The sequence below is a fragment of the Lasioglossum baleicum genome, chromosome 1 (assembly GCF_051020765.1).
Source record: "Lasioglossum baleicum chromosome 1, iyLasBale1, whole genome shotgun sequence".
Lineage (NCBI taxonomy): Eukaryota > Metazoa > Arthropoda > Insecta > Hymenoptera > Halictidae > Lasioglossum > Lasioglossum baleicum.
In genome coordinates, this window is record NC_134929.1 from 7,223,389 (window position 1) to 7,242,796 (window position 19,408).

The 19,408-nt window shown below is 39.4% G+C and overlaps 3 protein-coding genes across 6 annotated transcripts in view; 1 reads left to right on the forward strand and 2 right to left on the reverse strand.

The window, feature by feature from the left end:
- Positions 1-3,083: 3,083 nt before the first annotated feature.
- Pcl (polycomb protein Pcl) lies at positions 3,084-15,397 on the reverse strand. 2 transcript variants are annotated; one of them, XM_076447365.1, is made up of 11 exons: positions 15,040-15,397; positions 14,525-14,646; positions 13,838-13,983; positions 13,306-13,506; positions 13,038-13,229; positions 12,703-12,875; positions 12,433-12,628; positions 12,090-12,331; positions 11,781-11,972; positions 11,468-11,684; positions 3,084-11,388 (listed from the first exon to the last, which is right to left on the reverse strand). In XM_076447365.1, the coding sequence occupies exons 3-11, from the start codon at positions 13,967-13,969 to the stop codon at positions 10,459-10,461; spliced, it is 2,475 nt and encodes an 824-aa protein (XP_076303480.1). In that variant the 5' UTR covers positions 13,970-13,983; positions 14,525-14,646; positions 15,040-15,397; the 3' UTR covers positions 3,084-10,458. The 2 variants fall into 2 exon arrangements, with proteins under 2 accessions (XP_076303480.1, XP_076303389.1); XM_076447274.1 differs by lacking the exon at positions 14,525-14,646.
- A 1,514-nt stretch (positions 15,398-16,911) lies between these two features.
- LOC143207536 (leucine-rich repeat-containing protein 57) lies at positions 16,912-19,188 on the reverse strand. The gene is made up of 2 exons (XM_076421193.1): positions 18,843-19,188; positions 16,912-18,467 (listed from the first exon to the last, which is right to left on the reverse strand). Exon 2 carries the CDS (start codon positions 18,386-18,388, stop codon positions 17,672-17,674), a length of 717 nt encoding a protein of 238 aa, XP_076277308.1. The 5' UTR covers positions 18,389-18,467; positions 18,843-19,188; the 3' UTR covers positions 16,912-17,671.
- Positions 19,151-19,408, forward strand: part of C3g (C3G guanyl-nucleotide exchange factor) — a 116,578-nt gene continuing 116,320 nt past the window's right edge. For 2 of the 3 annotated variants that reach the window (XM_076443223.1, XM_076444678.1), the window contains exon 1: positions 19,151-19,406. In XM_076443223.1, the coding sequence (XP_076299338.1) occupies positions 19,373-19,406 (34 nt within the window). In that variant the 5' untranslated portion in view covers positions 19,151-19,372. The remainder of the gene's footprint in view (positions 19,407-19,408) is intronic. The other variant, XM_076439180.1, reaches the window with a different exon arrangement.

Genomic DNA, 19,408 nt, shown 5'->3' on the forward strand with positions numbered 1-19,408 from the left:
TGACTGTTGCACTGGGGACGGATATATATTCGTCGGGGGCGTGTCCACAATGCAATTTGAATTACACGGAGCTATGTGATGGAGCTTCCCGGATTCCGGAAGACGAGGGTCCAACGCAATTTCTATGACTAATCTCGCGAAACCTATATATATGCTCCTAAGGAGAATCACTTTTTTTATTTATATATAAATATATAAAATATGATTGTGCGTGCGTGAGAGAAAGAGAGTGAAAGAGAGAGAGAACGAGATAGAGTGTAAGAGAGAGAAAGAGAGAGAGAGATTGTGTGTGAGAGTGTGAGCGAGTGAAAACTTTTGTAACGAATTAAAATGTATTTCTTCATGCGACTGCCTATGCAACTGTTAAATGCCACGAAAAAAAGTCTGCCAAATATCGAGCGGCGAAAATAGCACGAGAAATGTTAATATTTTTTTAAATAGATATATTGTGAAAGATCTGATATACGAACGAGCTCAATCGAATTTCAATGATGTGTTCGTCGGAACACGCGTTCGCAAGTAATCGAAAGATATTTTCAGTCGGTGTGCTGCGATCGACCAATGGAACTTTTGTTAATTGGTATACGTAATGTAATCCGATCGTGTGAACCGAGCGTAATCGAAAAAACAACAATGAATTGATGTGTTCAAAATTAACAAGATGGTAACTGCTCTCTGATGCACCGATATTCTCTGTGTTAAACGAAGACGAGAAAAAAAGACGATAGATAAGCTACACGCTCCAATTTATACAGTTATCTATGGATAAGTTAGAAACGAGAAAAACTTCCGATTATTAACGATAAGTCTTGTTATTCCTTGTAACTTGTAAAAAGTACTGAGTTTTATTAGTATTAACGATTCTGTATTGTAAGGATTTGTTCGATTCTATTGTACCCCGTCTCCTCCCGATCCCCGATGTTCCCCCCTTCACTTCCGGTACCCCCAATCCTCAATATTTTTATAAATAAGTTATGTCTTTTTAAAACAGATGTAATAATAAAGATAATCTAACATTCACAATAGGGTTGTTGTTCTGTTCTATTGTGCTATGCTTCCGCATTCTTATTCCTTAATCATGTAAGCATAGATACTTTTATCTAGTATATTACAACACAGATTTTACACAACAATCAAACTGTATTATAGCAATAAAAAATATAAAGAAAAACTGAAAATTTGCCGAACATACTTAGCCTGGAATCTTTCTTTTATTGCGGCCTGTATATAGAAAGAACAGTTTCTCAACTCTGAGTATACGTTGTTAACGAAAATCGCTAAAAATCTCAATGAATACATTCTCGTTATTTCTGTAAGGTAATGCAAAATGGACGTAAAGTGAACCACGAAAGTATTCGAACGCACTTTAAAACAGTATAACTTTTTTAAGATCGGATCAAACGACCTGACTCTTTTTGAGCAATTAGAAGAATTGATTTACCAAATGACATGCAAAAGAGATTTTGAAAAAATTGCAATTGCTAAGAATTACATGAGAAAGTCAAAGAGGCACCATTTATAAGTTTTTTATTATACTATCTCGTCGGTGACGGTGGTTCAGCAGCCTTTACCTAAATAGAACCAGAGAATATATGACAGTGTTCACGCCCGAGGTGAACCAGCTTGAATAATACATACATTTTGTTCTGAAGGAAGGTGAAATTGCAAAATGTTATGGAAGACACACACACACACACAATAGGTATAGGAATAGAATTTATTGAAAATCAACAAAGTTAAATGTGCAGCTATTAGCTCGGTATTATCCTTTATTCATAAGACACTACAAGTTCTTACAAATAAAGGATAATACCGATTGCCCAGGTCTCATCACGAGGAGGTTGCTGCACAAGAGACCCGAAAGGGAGTCAGAACGAATGCAATATTCCTTCTGGCTCCCTTTCTTACAACGACAGAATTAATACTAAATTACGCAATTATGTTGAATAATTATCGCGGGGCAAAAGGTGTGAATCGGAGAAGAAGTCTCCGATCCACGGGGGATCAAAGGCGAATCAGGCAGAAGGCTCTGATTCTTTCAAAGTGAGAAACAAAAGCGAACCAGAGCAGAAGGCTCTGGTTCGAAGGTGACGCGGCGCGTACAATGTTTGCAGCCCATCTCAGGCCAGAGCCGATACCCGACGTGTCCTCACCAAGAGGAATGGACAGTGAGAAGTGTTCAAACGTAACACCATCTCTCTGCCAACTACCTGCCACCAGGCAACGCAATGCATTGAGGTAACGTGGGTAGGATGACGAACAGAGAATTTCTCTGCCAACTACCTGCCACCAGGCAACGCAAAGCATTGAGGTAACGTGGGTAGGATTACGAACAGAGAGAATGGCAATACGAGTGAACAGGTCTCAATGAACCACCCCTCTCAATGTATCGACGCCGAATACCGGCTCCAATCGGTCTGGTACATACAAGCAAGGTCCGACACAGCAGAAGGCAAATAATAACTCAACTTTTTATTTAAATAAAAATTATATAAATAATTCCAAACATGATGTATTTATTATTTCTTATTTGCAAATAAAAGATTATTTATTATTTGGACGGAGGTGGAAATCAATTAAATAGTTTTTGGTCTTCTCTTATTTCTTGTATTTTGTATATGTATACAATAAACACGTGGCGAAATGAATATCGTGATTACCTGTATGTATTACATATTATGTATGTATTGGTACAATGTACAATTATTAAAAAAGTTATACACCGTTTTAAAGTGCGTTCAAATACTTTCGTGGTTCACTGTACATTGAGGATTCTTATCCGATCTTTAGTTGAAGCTCCTGTATAAAAGAAAAACGATAAAATTTCAGAAAAAAAACGAAACTTTCCTTGAAATTTAAAAATGGTTGTCGTAATTGTATTTTTGCAGTCGGTGAATGATGGTAGTGAATGGCTATTGTCTCCAAAATTTTGTTAGCGTTTTTAATGAGGAAATAGTGTATAAAAGAAAATTAAAATTAAAACAATGTCATATCCTCTGTCTATGTTCTCTGTAAATAAAAAATTGTGAAAATCGCAAAGGATTGGGAGAGCGAAGATGGTTCTGATCAAGCTCTACAAAGAATTGAAGAGGTCATGAAGAATTCACTTTATTAAACGACGAAAGGAAACAAAACTGATCGCTGAGCACAGCGACGCTCGCAATATTCGTACAAAGTGCAGGCGGTGTATATACAGACTCCCTCGCTACTAAATAAATCTTAAGAATTGGAAATGTACTCGGAAACGTAATCAAGGGATCCTTGAATCAAGCGGTTTATCACACAGAAGTCGTTACTGTTCCCGAAGGAAGAGGCGACTTCACCGTAGCATTTCCGGCTCGGTTGGCGTAGTTTCGTTCGGTCGAGTTGATTCGCGAATCGTTGATGGACAGTCGGTAAACAACTGATTTTCGACCGTTGTTTTTGTCTTCTCTGTTCATGATTGTTCCGATTAAAAAGTTTTCTCGTCACAGAACCGGTCAGACAAAAGATCGCTCGCTTACGTTTTTTCTTTTAATTCTTCTCCCGGATTTAGTGTCTACAATCATACGCATTCGCACGCAATGTCAGACATTCTCTTTTTTTTCTCTCTCTGAAATCCGCACAGTCACCCTTCGCACACGTAATCATCCCTCTCCGTGCGAAGAAGCACAGAGTTACATTCCTCGTATACGAAATCGTTCGTTTCGTATTTATAAAAATTAATAACATTGATTGTAAATCCCTAATCTCAGGGAAACGGATATTTGAACATCGATTACAATTCTGGGGGACACGGAAAAATTGTTAGCAGTCGATTGGCACCTAATTCCAACTTCGTTAAGGTACTTCGTGAAGCTTAACTCCTTCCGATGTGTAAATTGTTAGAGAAAACTTGATTGAACATTTCTAAAATCCTTGTGATCATGAAAACAATCAACGTAGAATAAAAACTGCAATTGCAAATGACTACAACACTACTGAAAATAGATAAGTATTTAAAATACACGAACAAGTGTAAGTTACAAAATTGCGTTCTCCATTTCGATCTGTTCTGACAGTATAAAATCTAGGACACGAATTTTCTTTAACAATCTGCACAGTGCTATTTAACTAATCGCGATACCGTTGGCTGAAAATTAAATATCATTTTTCTTCAGAAATAGTGTCTTTATTAAATATATATATATCCAGCATTTCCGAACAATTTTCAGTATAAAAGTAATTCACGGGGCGGAGACCGTGTATTTACATAGGTCTTCGAAACTACCATTGATTCGTCGCGTGCTGCTAATAATTTTTCTTTGACCGATCCTCGTTTTTTCGTTTAAGAAACGGGGCTCAACAAAATGCACCTAACTTGCGGTGAAATCCGCCATTTTGGTTCCACCTATCGTAAATCCGGGTAGTCGAACGACACCTTCCATTCCCCGTGTCATTCAACCTCCGATCGATTGCGAAAAAGAAAGAGACAGACCGAGTTAGTGTTACTGAGCTTATCTTATATCGAGAACAACGAAAATGTTACATTGCTTTTACTAAATGGGCGGTCCTAGGCAGTCGAAAGCAAGATAATTCTCATACAATTGAGAACGAAAATGCGAACCGTTACAAAACGCGTCGATACAAATATCTCATGGAGAAATCCGTTTTCTCTCTCTTCCGAGGAGAAAATCCGAAAAATAGAAATAGTAAAATTGTACAAAAGAGCTTTCGAGAGCTGACTTCTAAAAGTTGTACAAGAGTTGCTGGTGAAACTATGGTTAAAGCGTTTCTATAAAATAAACTCCTAAATTATTTCAGCTTTCGAGACGTGTCAGACGTACCTTTGTTCACTCAACGAATTAACCTTGACCACCTGTTTGGTAAACACAATCGAATCTCTTTCCTTTCCAGGAAAATGCATTGGAAAACGGAAAAAGTGTTTCAACGAAATCTCACAGGGAGACGATGCATCCGAGATACGTAGACCGGAAGTGGCGCGTCCGTGTCCACGTTTGTAGTCATACGAACGTGTATCTATGAACATTCTTGACGTACTCGAGTGAAATATATTTGCGTTAAAAAACTGGGGAGGGACTGTATCTGAAGGGGAGAATATTTACATACGATACTGGCAGTACATCTTCAGTTTTTCGTCTGCTCGTTGCGTTCCGGGAAACGCGAAGTCGAGGCGCTCTGACCCAGCACAAATTGTTCGATGGAAATCGATCATTGGTCGTGATCAATGAACTAATCTATCGTCTCCTTGCTGGCTGCACAAGCCATTCCATCATTCTTTGCTTTCCTATCGATTCCATTGACTTTGTACAGGATTCTACAATACGTTCAACGCTTTCGTTCCTCGTCGCCTTTAAAACGTTCTACATTCGTGTAAAATCGACTTCGGGCTAGATAGAGCGAACAAGAATTTTCTGCGACGTCGTAACCGGAGCCATAGAATTTCTATTTATGATCGACATAATTCCTCGCGAATGGCACAGCTTTTCCTCTTTAGTAGTAGATATTATTCTACTAATTAATGAGTCGCTTTTGTTTGACTTTAGTTTTGTTTCTCGAAGCCTTCAGACAACTTCCAAGTTTCCGCTGGTTAACCCCTTGCCAGATTTTGACGAGCCAGACTCGTGATGAAGGTTTTTAACAAAGTCTAACAAATATAAATGTTACGCGTTTCATTTTAGATGAAGTAAAATTTGATTCGTTTTTAATCAATATTTAAGCATTGGAATAAATGTAGCCATACAAAGAATAGAAATTTTCTTTTCTCTTCTACGACATTTTTCGGGATAATGACGTTCCCAATCACTGTAACTGTAAAAGAAAAGGTACAGCAAGGGGTTAACGTAACTTGGCAATAAATCTAACATATCTCCGAAAGATATGTTGAAAAATATGAATAAGAAGATCTGGAAGAACTTAAACGAACCGCTTATGAATTCGACAAAGATAATAATGTATTACTGAGGAAAGCCAGCACGTATAAAGCTATTGATCAATGTAGTCTGTAATGTAATCGAAAGAAATACAATCGGACACGCTCAAGTGTATTGGAACGCTATTGACAAAATATCATTTGGCTACCTTGTTACCCTATCTTTCCATAGCTTACATATTTACACGCGACAGATAACCGTCCGTTCTTGGTGCAAGGTACAAGTCAGTAATTTCTTCACCTTCGCTTTTACAGCAACTAGAATTCCATTAACATTCTGAAGGAAAGTGCAGAGTTAGAGACATTTGAGTATTCGTAAGACAAAGGTTCAGGAGAGTGTACCTCTACGTGTCGCAGGCAGATGATTAAATGTTAAGTAGTCACCGTCAACGCGAGGTGGGAAGAGTTTGTGTGGTGTCGTTAAAAGTGCATGATTTTGGTCCTGTATGAACTGTTAGATTGTTAGCTCTCTTGGTCCTGTTAGTTCTTAACTATTTCGTATATTAGAAGTGGCATTGAGCAGTCAATTGATCTCTGTTCGATTGCAGAATACTTGAATAATAATGAACCAATCTTAATCCATTTCGATTCGCCTCTCGACTGTCGCATTCTTCCACGGTCGTCTTTAGTAGAGGCCGGAACATGTGACGTGGCAACGCCGCATACAGACGGGCCATCAGTCCGATCAAGCTACAGTAAAGTCGCGATCTAACTCCAATTGCCTGTTCCGAGCAGGGACAGAGATCGTGTAGGAAAACTATGTTTTTATGACTGCGTCGACCGCGCCGAAAGCAGTGTCGCCAGATGAGGGGAATCACGGTGAGATGATGTACCCCCTCTCTGATGACCAGTCCAGTCTACGGCACGGGCACCGTTGTCTACGGTCTTAGTGGGGGACGTTGGAGTGTGCGCATGGTGCTGGAATGGAATAGTGGAAGGGGAAAAGGAGGAGAATGTGTGAGAGCCGTTTGGCTCTCAACTAGCGACACTGCCCAGTGGAAGGGGTAGGCGAAGGGACAGTGATCGTGGAGATCCTCAGGGAGCTAGAGCGCGACTTTACTGTACTGCGTGATACAACGCAAATTGACCATGTTCCGACTTGTACCAGAAACGGCCAGCTTTTCCTTTCCGTATTCCTCTATCTAGTCTGAACTCCGCATACGGTATACCTCGTCGAAACGGGTCACCCACACTCGGCATGAAAGACAGTCACCTTCGTAAAACTTAGACCGCGCTACGAAATGCAATACACCAAATAAAAAGAAATGAAATGGATTCGTTTAACGATACAGTTCGGTGACGCGCGATTAAATGAATGCACGATCAACTTAGCAAATACGTGCGTCGATACTTCGCGTTGCACTATCCTACTTAAGCACTCGTGTATGAAACGATTGAAACGTTGACGATGCTTCGATGATGCTGATCGGTAGAAGACGACCGTTGGCTTCGTAGCGTCCGCACGAAAAGAAATGCACGAATCTGGAGTTTGTCGGTGTTCGAACGCAACTTAGCTGCGCAAGCAAACGGTTTCTTTACGCAGAAACTCGGCTTAACTTGTACTTAAGTCCCCCGGTTAAGGCCCGTTCGGAAAACGGACGCATGAACGGGGATCAAAACTAAAAGTAAACGGTCGATTGACTCTTTCGGAGCCCGTGATTCGAGGCACGCGTAGAACACCGCAAGGCACCGAAAGGGTCAATGCGAAATTAATATATCATAGCACAGTATATTGTCTAACGTTGTTTATTAAATATACCTTAGAGATGCTTGGCAGTGTACTTGTCCAATACTATCTGTACCATTCCTTTAGAAAAGCATGGTTCTTCGCTGACACGTTCGAAAAGGATGTCTGTGCTATGAGTATCTGGCGCAAAAAGCAATTACAAATGTTTCGTATTGAGAGTCGCGCGAATGCATTACCGTCTGAACACATTTGAACACATTCTTTCTATTATTTGAAGACGATCGAAACAATACAAGATATGAAATACGAGGTGGCCTGAGATAGTGCAATTCGAAAGTAGAGTACTGTTTTCCGATGGACGAAAATGAAGCGTACATGTTCGAATTTTCACGGTTATTTTCAATAATTTTCGATAATGATATGCATATCTTAAGATAATGATAACCAATTTCAAAGATAAAAATAACTTGTCGCAAGTTACGGTGTACTCGAAGGATCGAAAACAAATTGCCCCGAAATCATTCGTAATTCTACATTTAAACCGTACTTTTTCTAAAGAAAAAAATCGCCGTCTTTCGAATTGTACTATATGTTAACATATTTTGGTATAAATAAACTGAGCACAATCGGCGGAAGCTTGTACGCAACTATTTGTAAAAATCGAAGATCGCTATCACTAGAGTTCATGTACTGAAGTCGTCGCAGTTTCGTGGATCTCTAAAGGAGACAATGCAAATGATCATTACACGTAGTAAGTTTAAATAAATAATGCTTAAAATACCTATCTTAGGTACGCCCGCCTAAGCATGAATGACTCGCACCCAGATTGCGGAAACCTCGTGTCGCTTGCATCGGGTGTAACAAAACGAAACGATCGAATTTTTGTTAGCAATATCGAACGTCGCAAAACAAATGAACGCGAGATGCTATTTAACTTGTACCGAACGACATTTTTAACGCGCGGATTCTTCTTTCGGATCCTCTTTTGGAACTTTTGGTATACCAAGAAAGACTGATAATTCGATAATTTCTCTATCGCGCTAAAAATCGTCAATAGTTAGCGTTCAAAATCATCGATAACCACTTCGTTCGCGATTATTCGAATTTATGGAAACTCGGTAGTCCATAATGGAACGCAGTGATACGTTTCAAATAAATTTCTCCGCTCTTTTAATAAGCTCTTTTGATCCGAGACCCTAGTATACTCTGATAGCTACATTTTTCCCACGGTTTCCATAGACGTCTACTGATTAGTAAGTTCTGACCACAAGTTCTGTGCAGTGTCAATGAGATTTAACGCAAATCAAATCGCTTTTAGTGTCGAAACGAACTTATTTAATTTTCGTCGGTAACCATGAAATTGGAGAAATTGTCCGAAGTGCCGCAAAAACGTCTATCACACACCAATGAATACTTCTCATGCCCTACAATTTTTATATAACAAGAACAGTTCATAAAGATTTCCTACGATCTCGAGTCCCAAATTATTCCACTGCTCGTAAAGCCGTGTAGAGAAATTTACAACGCCTCGCCCTTGCACAGATAACTTGGCCAATCTCTTACGTACTCAGCTTCGTGGCTCTTTAAATTTTATACGAAATAGGTATGCTGTTTTCCCTTAGTCTTGTATAATAGTGAGCAATGCTAAAACTGTATTTTCATCGTCTTGAACTGTTAGAATAGAGAAACTTCTCCGGAAGCAAAACTGATTTCCCGCCCCAATTCCCCGTTAATTTTTGAACTTTAAGATTTTTAAACGCTACGTCTGGAATGTTCTGTTTTTTAACGTAAATTTCGAGAAGCTTGTACTTGACGACGTTGATAGGACGGCTTTTTAGAGACGAAAAGAATTGCAGTAACGAATTACGAAATTGCACACGCGCGCGACGGTAAAGATTTTGATCGTGAGCAGTTCAGGACGATGAAATCACAGAAGCGAATGTCTATCTCTACGATTGTATTGAAAAATAACCTTTGCAGGATCATCTGCTCTTTTACTTTTTTGTTTTCTTCTGTTTTATTCTTTAATACTAACCACTAACATTCGCTAGTACGTTAGCTCAAGTGAGAGGAACAACTGTCAGTTTCAATTCACTTCAATTCGCCATTGTCGTGATCATGGTCTGCTCCGCGATTCATAAGGAGCGGATTGGCCAATCTCTAATGAATGTAAAGTCGGCGTAAAATCATTTTTTCTTTCTCTCGTTACATGGTTTAAATTCATCCATTTCTCTGCGAGACTACTATGCTACAATATGTACAATTCATAAGCAATGTATCTGATTGTTCTTGTAAATGTTTCTTCGTGCGTCTACTCTTGTCTGCTTTGTAGTAAAATAGATGTAGAAACATTGATTGAATGTTTTGTGTATGCGTCGAAGGTAATCATGGACGGTACATTTTGAATGTAATGGGGGGAACTCAATTGTGAAAGCGAAAGTTCTTCTTTCTCCGATGCACAGAACGAAATGAGCCAGCGACAAGACGTGGAGATTTCTTCAAACAAACAGTGAAACAAATTCATTGTCCAGCAATGAAGTTTGTTGCTGATGGAACCGTGTCTTCACAAGACTCTAGGGCGTCGTCAATGGACAAACGAAACTTGACATTCCCAAGAACAGTCGTACATTGTATACCAATTAATACGTACTTATTACATAAACATATGTAACGAATGGCAGTGCATGTGACACAGATCAATTTGTCACTAAGGTTGCTCCTTTCTTTAAACGTAAGAGAGTTACCTCGAAAAAAGAAAAGAAAAGAAAGAGGATTAGCAGTTGATCGCTGCTTCTCGCTCGATGCCAACAGAAACTGTATACGATCGCAATACATTTAACCGTAAACAAATTTCTTATTGTTAAGTATTAAGTCCCTCCCACTCGATGAGATACTGAGTCTGGCCGTTCGGGCCTATCCTCTTCGCTTTGATGACAAACTTCTCGCCTGCTGCAATTCTGTTGGCTGCTCCAAAATATATGTTCACCGATGACTTTAGATCATCCAGGGATATGTCGGGCGCACTTTGTTTCACTGGCGAACACTTTGGGGACGTGGGCACGCTGCCTTTCTTCTGTTGCTGCGAATCCGGCGGCGACAATTTGTCGTTGCTCTGACGTTGTCTCAGTCTCCTACCGTTTAAGGCATAATCAACACAATTTCCAATTTGACTACTAGCACTGCTCGAGGCACCGTTAAACGAACTTCTTAAATTCCTTGCAAATTCACTTTTAACCTCGTTGTTCCGCGGCGGTAAAATGGTAGCCGTTTTACTGCCAGTGTGTTGAAACTGTTGTTGCAGTTGCTGTTGCGACGGGCGACCCCTTCGATGTTGTCGTCTACGTTTCACTTGCCCGTTTCTGTCTATGATGATGTCTTTCTCTGATAATTGCCTCTTGGCTGGCCGCACTACCGGCGGCTGCGATATAACTGGTGTCAACGGCAGTGGCAACGTGATCGGACATGGATTATACGGTGACGGTGTACTCGAATTCGTTTGACTGAGATTGCCAGGTGTACCCAATAAATCGCTAAGATTTCGAAACGGATTGTTCTTGCCTTCGAAGTCTTTGGGCGGTGGAATAAAGGAATCCAGTGTTCCCCTTGAACTTGTCTCGTCCCCGCTTGTGTCCGCAGAGGTTGATGGTGGTAAAGGATGCATCAATTCCACAGAACTAGGCACAGATAATTCAGATATCCCTGAAGTCGTAGCCGGCGGTGTGGGGGGCCCAGAAACCGAAGTAGGCGGCGTCGGTGGTAAATCCGATGCTTCTGAACTTCGAGACTTGCTCTACAAAAACGTGAGAATAAAATCGAATTATACTTCCTTCGATGAACGTTTGTGAACTAAAGAGTTTACGGATAAATACCTTGGCTATAGCATTTTTCAGTAGTTTTCTTGCTTTCCTGTATCTAGCTTCTCTAACACCCTGTGCTTTACTTAAAGATCCGTCACCTTTCTCTCTTTTCTTGTGTTTACGTAACATTCTTTCTCGAGAACTGCCCAACGCCATCAAGCGTCTTCTTCTTTGTAAACTCAATTTAGGGAACGGGAATGATTTCTTCACGAAACCACCTCCGCTGTACCTGTAAGCAGAAATAATTGTTTTAGATATTGGTTATGTAATTGGCCAAACGAATATTCAACAGATATTCCTGTTTTAATGCAATCAGGTTTTGTACCTTTCTCTTAAAGATTGTGTGAACTGACTCGGCGGGCTTGGACTTGGACAAGAACTTTGCTCCGCTTCAGAATTTTGATAAATTGTTCCTCTCATTACCACATCTGATGGATTCACAGGAATTTCTACATTCTCTGCTGTGCTTTGTTTTAGTGCAGTCAATTGTTTTGTACTCTCTGGTAAACTTATCGGTCTAAAATAACATACTTTGTTTATGACATAAAAATCGGAAATTTCATATGCGACAACCAAATATATATGTATATATATATTTTTTTTATTAATGTTGCTAACTATTAATATTACTAACCCTGAAGGTGGAGGAAGGTATTGCAGTCTTTTATTAGCACCCCAGCATCTACGCAACACAGAATCATCTATTACACCACTTGCTGGAAGATTAACAATTGGGCATGGTGGTGGTAATCTAACTCTAAGTCCCCATATTGTGGTACGCTTCTTGATTTCTCTGCCACATTTGAACCTGTTCCTATTATTCGTCAGTATTGCTAATATAGATTCTCTGCGTATTTGAGCACTGACATCTCTGATCTATTAGCGAAAAATGTTCGTGTATACGTTTGTAGAAAGTATCATTTCCACATATAGTTCTATTATTATTATTATTTATAAAAATACATGAAGATCCTCACCCGTGGTGGAAGCTGTAAAGTATTCCAATTATCATTGGCATAAGGTACAATAACAGTATCCAAATCATAATACTTTTTAGCATTGTAAACAGTCAAATTGTACAACATCAGGTGCACCAGATCTACCCATTTTAATTCTAGCCGCCGTACGAACTCTTTGCCATAATTGCACATTGAACAAACAAATACGTAAAACCTGCAACAATCGGCTGGTGTAAACTATACAGTCTAGAAGCTTTCTCCGTGAACAAATTTGATGTTTACACTCACCTATCTCCACTGTATAAAGGATAAGTTAGACAACTGACACACTTTTCATGAAACCACTGTTTGCAACGAGCACATTGTAACATTTGCGTGTACCATTCTCCATTAAGTCCACAATAACAATAAATCTGTTCAGCATTTACTCTATGATGTGCATCCCAACTTAACATATTAGGCTGTAACAAAATAGTAGTTATATATTGACATTCCAGTCAATAATTATTTACCAAATAATAATAAAGGTATTCGAGTGAGTTGCAGTTTCATAAACAAGTTGTTACAATTCGATTTCACTTTTTACACACAATTCAAAACAATGTATAATTCGAGATACTTACATCGTACGGCAACTTTGTCATATCATCTGGTGGCGGCTGAGGTTGGTCTCTTCCACTGCATACTTTTCTGATACTTGCCTTTACCATAGAAGTTTTCGGTTCCACAAGTTCACGTGTCCGTGGTTGACTATCCACACATCGTTTACACATCCAGTGTGCCTCGACTGCAGTTTCTTCTTTTATTATTTGAGGCTATAAATGAATTATTCCATATCCAATATTTCTATTCGAATCATATCTTTATACTTGAACAAAAATAATATACTACCTGATGACAAAGCTGATGATAACCACGACCGCATTTGTCGCAAACAATAATGTCGTTATCAGTCTTAGGCTGAGATTTTTTACACAGAACACACATAACATCGGTGTCTGGCATTGATAACTTTGTCAGCTCCTTGACCGAAGACCAGGAGGAGGTATTGTCCATAAATTTGACAAGGCATCTTTCCCTTGCCAAGTCCACCTACATTTACATATGCAATATTAAAATCTATGTTAAACAGCAATACAAGTGCCACGTTCGTAATAACTCTGAAGAAAATTGTATTATAGCAAAACCTATATACAGTTTTCTTTCGAAATAAGATGACAATGTACTTTTCATCTTTTAAAAGGTATCGCTACTTGGCCAAACACTTGTAGTTTGCCGTTACATTCTCGACTCGCTCAGCAACAAAGTAAAGTCGCATAGGTACCCTCGTTTGTAATAAATCGAAAGCTGTACAGAGCCATCGGCTCGTAGCGAAAGAAAACTGTATCGGAAAACTGCTTGCAGTATCATTTAATAAACGTACCTCGACAACTGTTCCGAGATAATATTTTCCATCCTTATGTTGGAGAAGAACGTCGTCCCCATGAGAGAAACTCAACTTTTGTTCCCTCGTAGTGCTATCGGGCGCTGCCAGACTTTCTTCTGGCTCTGACATTTTCTACCCTGTTTCTAAAATTACAAAAACAAAAAATAATACATTACATAGAAGGAAACTAGGTTGAATCGATAAATCTAATGCAAGCGTGACTTAATTCGGTTACAGCGAAGATTATTATTAGAATGATTTAGTTATCGTTAGACTTGTTGCGTTTCGATTGTTAAAATTCGATATAATGAAACATTTAATGAAGTTTCATAAAGTTTATATTTTATTTGGCACTTGGTAGTTCCTTTATATACAGATTACACTAAACAAACGAACTTAGTTTAAGTAAACAAATTTTCAGTTTGCCTCTTACATTTCCATAAACGTCTAAAATCTAGTTACAATGTTTAATAACAATTTACATAACATTCAGTGTCCGAGTTGTAAATGTGTTTTTACATATAAACAACTGTGACAATGCATTTCCACATGCCAACGTATTCTATCCGACTAAATAGGCATCCTGGTGAAACAGATTTACTCGGAACAATGTTAACACACAATGTACTGTCTTCAAATGTTTCGTCGAGATCCGAAGGGAAAGCAAGTCTTACATGCACGTACACATAATGCTTGATCCACAGAAATGTGCGAAATAGATCGTCGTGTCCGGCGAATCATTCGTTTACATCCATTACGATCGGCGGTAAAGACGTTAAAAGACTCGAAAAGCGTATCGCGAGAACCTGCGAGAGAAATAACGACCATATGATCGGCATCTCATTAAAAACCAGTCCGCGCGCTCTCGCTCTCGTTAACGAACGAGAGCACCTACGAATGCCTGTCCTAAACAAGACAAAAGGTCGCGGGGCGCTCGGCTAAGGTGCACATTCAAGAACTTTAGATCGTCGGCGACGAGTGTCGAGGGCTCGAGGCGATCGTTTTTTCCCGATGATCGAGAGATTAGAGGAGAGACCTAAGACCGATCACTTGACGAAGACACTGGCGATACGATGGATACGAGCAACCCCCGGGACAGCTCCTAGCACCGGGCGGTGCTTGGGCCCGGTGGTGGTGTTTTCGGGACAGAAGAACGCGCGAACGTCGTTCGATCTCCGAACACCTTTACAATGTCGTACCTCAGTGTCTTAGCCGTGGAATCACACGCGACGTACGGGCCTCATTTTCCGATTCCCGTCAGCCATTTACAACCATGGGGGCCCCGCCACGGTCGGTCGCTCCGAACACACACACAATCGCGGCGCGGCAAAATTCTATCCCGAGAAGTCAGGACGACGACACGCCGGCATGCATGTAGCCGTAACGATCACGCCGCCGCCTGGGCACCCACGTCGGCCACCCTCAGGATCACCACACGCCCTTAGTCACGGACATCACCGCGGCGAACTCGGTGCACTTTCATTGTGTCCCTTGAAAATTCGAATGAGCACCGTCCGCCATGTTCGGGGAAACACTTGCTAGAGACTACGCTAGTCAAAGAACTTACTACGGTGGCAGTGCTCCCTATAGGGATGTCTAACGAAATAGAAACTCCCACTTCTTCACACCGAGAAATTTTACCTCCACAATAACTAGACTGATCGTTATGCATTTATAGGAAAATTGAGTAGATGAAATTCAAAATGGTTGGATAATTTTCAAAATTCAAGATGTCGATATATGATTTCTCCTCTATTAAAATCATTAATTGTAATCGATGCAGACAATTTTTATTTTGCATAATGATCCGCAGTCTAACAATAACCCTACAGGAATACCCACGACAATACCAAATAATTAACCCAAATTAAACAAAAGTTTAAGCTTTCTAGCTTAAAGATATTTGCTAAAGATACTTCTTTAAATTCTTCTAATGTTTTTACTGTTTTAAATTACGCTTACTCATTCTTGTAATAAATGCATAAAATCCGCTGTCCACAAATAAATCTTCATACATATATATTTTCGATGTAAATTAGATCTCGGTACTTTGCACGAGTTAACGATCATTTTAGAAACAAATAGATTACATACAATTAGAATTCATATGACCTGTCATACATAATGCGGTTTAGAATACGTGCGAAAATGTAACAGGGCCCGTCAATCTTAGTGTACGGTTATGGTCGTTAGCTGGACGACCTATTGTGGTGCAGGCATAATATAAACAATTCGTAATAAGATAAATACAAATCCAGCTGTAACACGATAATTATTCACGATTAATGTAATTAATTTAAATTAGCAGTTTTTCTAGTATGAACATAGTTTTGAAAATTCGGAGTCTGTGCAAAATTAGAGCAGTGTGTCTTCCATGCACAAGATTATCGTCGTCTGTACCCTAGACATGCACACCAGTTTTGCTAAACTTCAAATCGCCTGAAACAATGTTTAAAATACAATAAACGAAAATATCTTCACTGATGAACATCGAACAATATCAATGAATACGACATTTTTACGTTAAATCTAAGAATGTCGAACATTACAAACAATTAATTATGCATGACTTGCTGTCATTAATTTGCAAGCAAATTGCATATTTGTCGTTATAATAAACTTCTATGCGCAAAAAATGATTTCGAATATGTTGAAAGTGCATATTCTTCAAGAAATTTCGTCATTAATTATTTTAATATTAATGGATGATTGGTGCTCAATGCGCTCTAAAATTAGCCGTAATTGTTCAGTCGGGAAAGAGTGGAATACAAATATCTTATGCCTAATGAAGTAATTCATAGTCAACTCACGTATCCGCAAGCGAAGGGTTGCTAACTTGAAAGTTAACACATGCAACTATTTTTACTATCTGTGCAACTCACCTGTAGCTTATTTTTTTCATTTAATTTTGGTGGCATTTTCCATTAGAATAGCGTATATGGTACCCGCTATTTTGGAATACAAAGTACACATCTCATTTCCGGACGAAATAAAATAAAAATTAAATTTTACATGCTTGTATATTGTTTGCATTTTGGCAGGACATAGAGAAAGGGAAAAGGACAATGAACTAAATAAATAAAGTATTTATTTCCACAAAATTTGAATCGGGATAATGTGATTATATGTACATATAACAATGTCACAAATGGTTACAGTAAGTGATTACAACATTTTTTAAACATTCGAAGCACAATTTTTAGTGATGTAAGATTTATTTTGTACCATATACATTCATTACGAATGTAACACTATTTTTGGCATTTCGTAGATCCAATGAATATCGTATAATTAACATAGAAAATTGTTTATAAATTTATTTAGTAATACAGCAGGAGATTTGTACATTTTGTTGTAGCTATATGACTGTGCATAGGAATATTTAGTGAAATACAAAATATGAAGCCGAGTATTGTTGTGCAAGTCGTGTAGTACAAAATATACAATATACATATAGCACACAATGTTGTATTAAAGGAAATATATTTATACAATCTCGACACTCAGTAAATTACGGTATAAATAAACGTTTCGTGCGAAAACGAAACTTGTTCCAAGTATTATTTATTAAGATATGAAAAAGTAATATATATATTTCGGCTTATTAACACATCTAATAGAAATAGTTTGTACAATTCCGTATATTATATAGCTATAATGTTCAGTACAATAATTGCGCGAATACCATGTAATACCATTGGAAAATTACGAAACAATTGTATAATAATCTATTATCAAACATGTTGTATAATTTACATTCTATAGAATGTGTATACACGCTGATCGATCAGTATGTGAACAGATTATCCTCTCGTAATAATGATTCTCGTTTTAGAACATTTTTTTCTTCACCGCGGTATATCTTTCCATATAGTCGTCGTAACAGTCGAGATCAGCTAACTGTTTCATCTCGAATAAGTTCCCTTCGAGGGCTAGCACCGAAACTTTCGAATCTTTTAAAATCTTTCTAGGTACAGCGTTCAACTGCAAACAATTCTCTTCTAATCTTAACGTTTTCAGACGCTGACATTCCGCCAGCTTCTCGGAAATCGTCGATATCTGATTCTGATTGAGGTTAAGTTCAACCACATGCAACGCTGCGGCCGCGTCGGGAATAGTTGTAATTCGATTCTGCGACACGTCCAGCACGTCTAAGAATTTCAAATCACAAAACATCAGAGGAAACTCGGTGATCTGATTATTGGAAAGGTTCACCTGTTTCAAGCGGGTCAATTTTTGCAAAGAGAAAGGAATACTTTTGATTTGATTCGACGACGCGTTTAAACATTCTAATTTGGTCAGCGCTCCGAGAGCGTCGGGCAGAGCGGTCAGCTTATTATGACTAATGTTTAATTGCTTCAGCAACGCGAAGCTCCCGATATCTTCAGGTAGACGAACGAACTTGTTCTCCGATAGATCCAGCGTACGTAACAGCGGCGCCAAGCTGTGCAGATGCTGTGGGAACTCATCTAACTTTCTGTTGGAAATATTTAATGCACCGGTTTTCTTCGCGGTTTGATAATGCTGCTTCAAACCAGAGTTCCCCATTTTACGCCGGCATCAAACGTCTGTCCCATTAATCGACTGAATCTCAAGAATTTCTCAATTCTTGAAAGATGCGACAACCCTATGTTACAAGCAATGCGTTATTTTCCAAAAATGACTTTGCCATTCATAGTTCGGCCGAACATTCACTCGGGGACCAAAAATTTTCAACTTTTCTGAATGTAATATCATACAAAAAATTCGACGGGAAAATTATAGAACTTCAAATTCTAGCGCGAAGAAGTCCAAGTTTCAGTGTGCGGCGTTCACTTGTTTACAAGTTCTACACGAGTAAAGTTGCTCGATGTCTAGGTTAGATTTTGGATTCCTCGCACTAAAATTTGAAGTTATCTCGTCGAATTGTATAATAAATACTACATTCAGAAAAGTTGAAAATATTGGGCCTCCTGAGTGAAAGTTTAACCAATAATTGTTCTCGGTTGTTCGCACTACTCACATCTCTCGCACAGTTATTGAGAATCGTACGAATATACTCTTGCGACGGACTGTACGTCAGATGCACGTCGACTTTTTCCCGGCACTGTACTGACGTATCCGAGTCAGCCGTTGCGCCGCCACTGCCTCCGATTAATTTTCACTACGACGCCCGTGGTGCGATGGTTGCGGAAGGCTAAAAAGTGTCGGAGTTCACGGGGTTACGTACGTGGCCGCGGAACGCGTTCCGCTGGTGAATATCAACGGTTCGCAGGCATCCCTTCTAGGCGAAAGATTCAGTGAAATGTCACCCGATTGACAGTCGGTCGGCCATATTGGCCAAACGGTTGTGTTCAAATCTCGGCCGCGCGATGGCGGTTCGCGCGCTCGCGCCCCGAAACATGGCTGACAAACGAAGATGTAGCGGTGCACGTCGGGTTTACATCAGACTGAAAACGCCGCGGCAGCCACTAGTGTGTAGTTTACGATGCGGTCGTTCGCGGAAATGGTGAGATAGTGTCGCGGCCCGAGAAGACATATTACCGGCTAGCCATGGCCTCGACGCCGAAGTCGGAGAAGCACGCAGGT

Excerpts from the sequence above, each read along its gene's own strand:
- Pcl (XM_076447274.1), bottom strand. The coding sequence starts at position 13,969 with ATGTCAGAGCCAGAAGAAAGTCTGGCAGCGCCCGATAGCACTACGAGG. Across the intron at positions 12,332-12,432 it reads CTTTACAGCTTCCACCACGG|ATCAGAGATGTCAGTGCTCA; the intron begins GTGAGGATCTTC and ends TTTCGCTAATAG. Across the intron at positions 11,685-11,780 it reads ACACAATCTTTAAGAGAAAG|GTACAGCGGAGGTGGTTTCG; the intron begins GTACAAAACCTG and ends TTCTGCTTACAG.
- LOC143207536 (XM_076421193.1), bottom strand. The coding sequence starts at position 18,388 with ATGGGGAACTCTGGTTTGAAGCAGCATTATCAAACCGCGAAGAAAACC.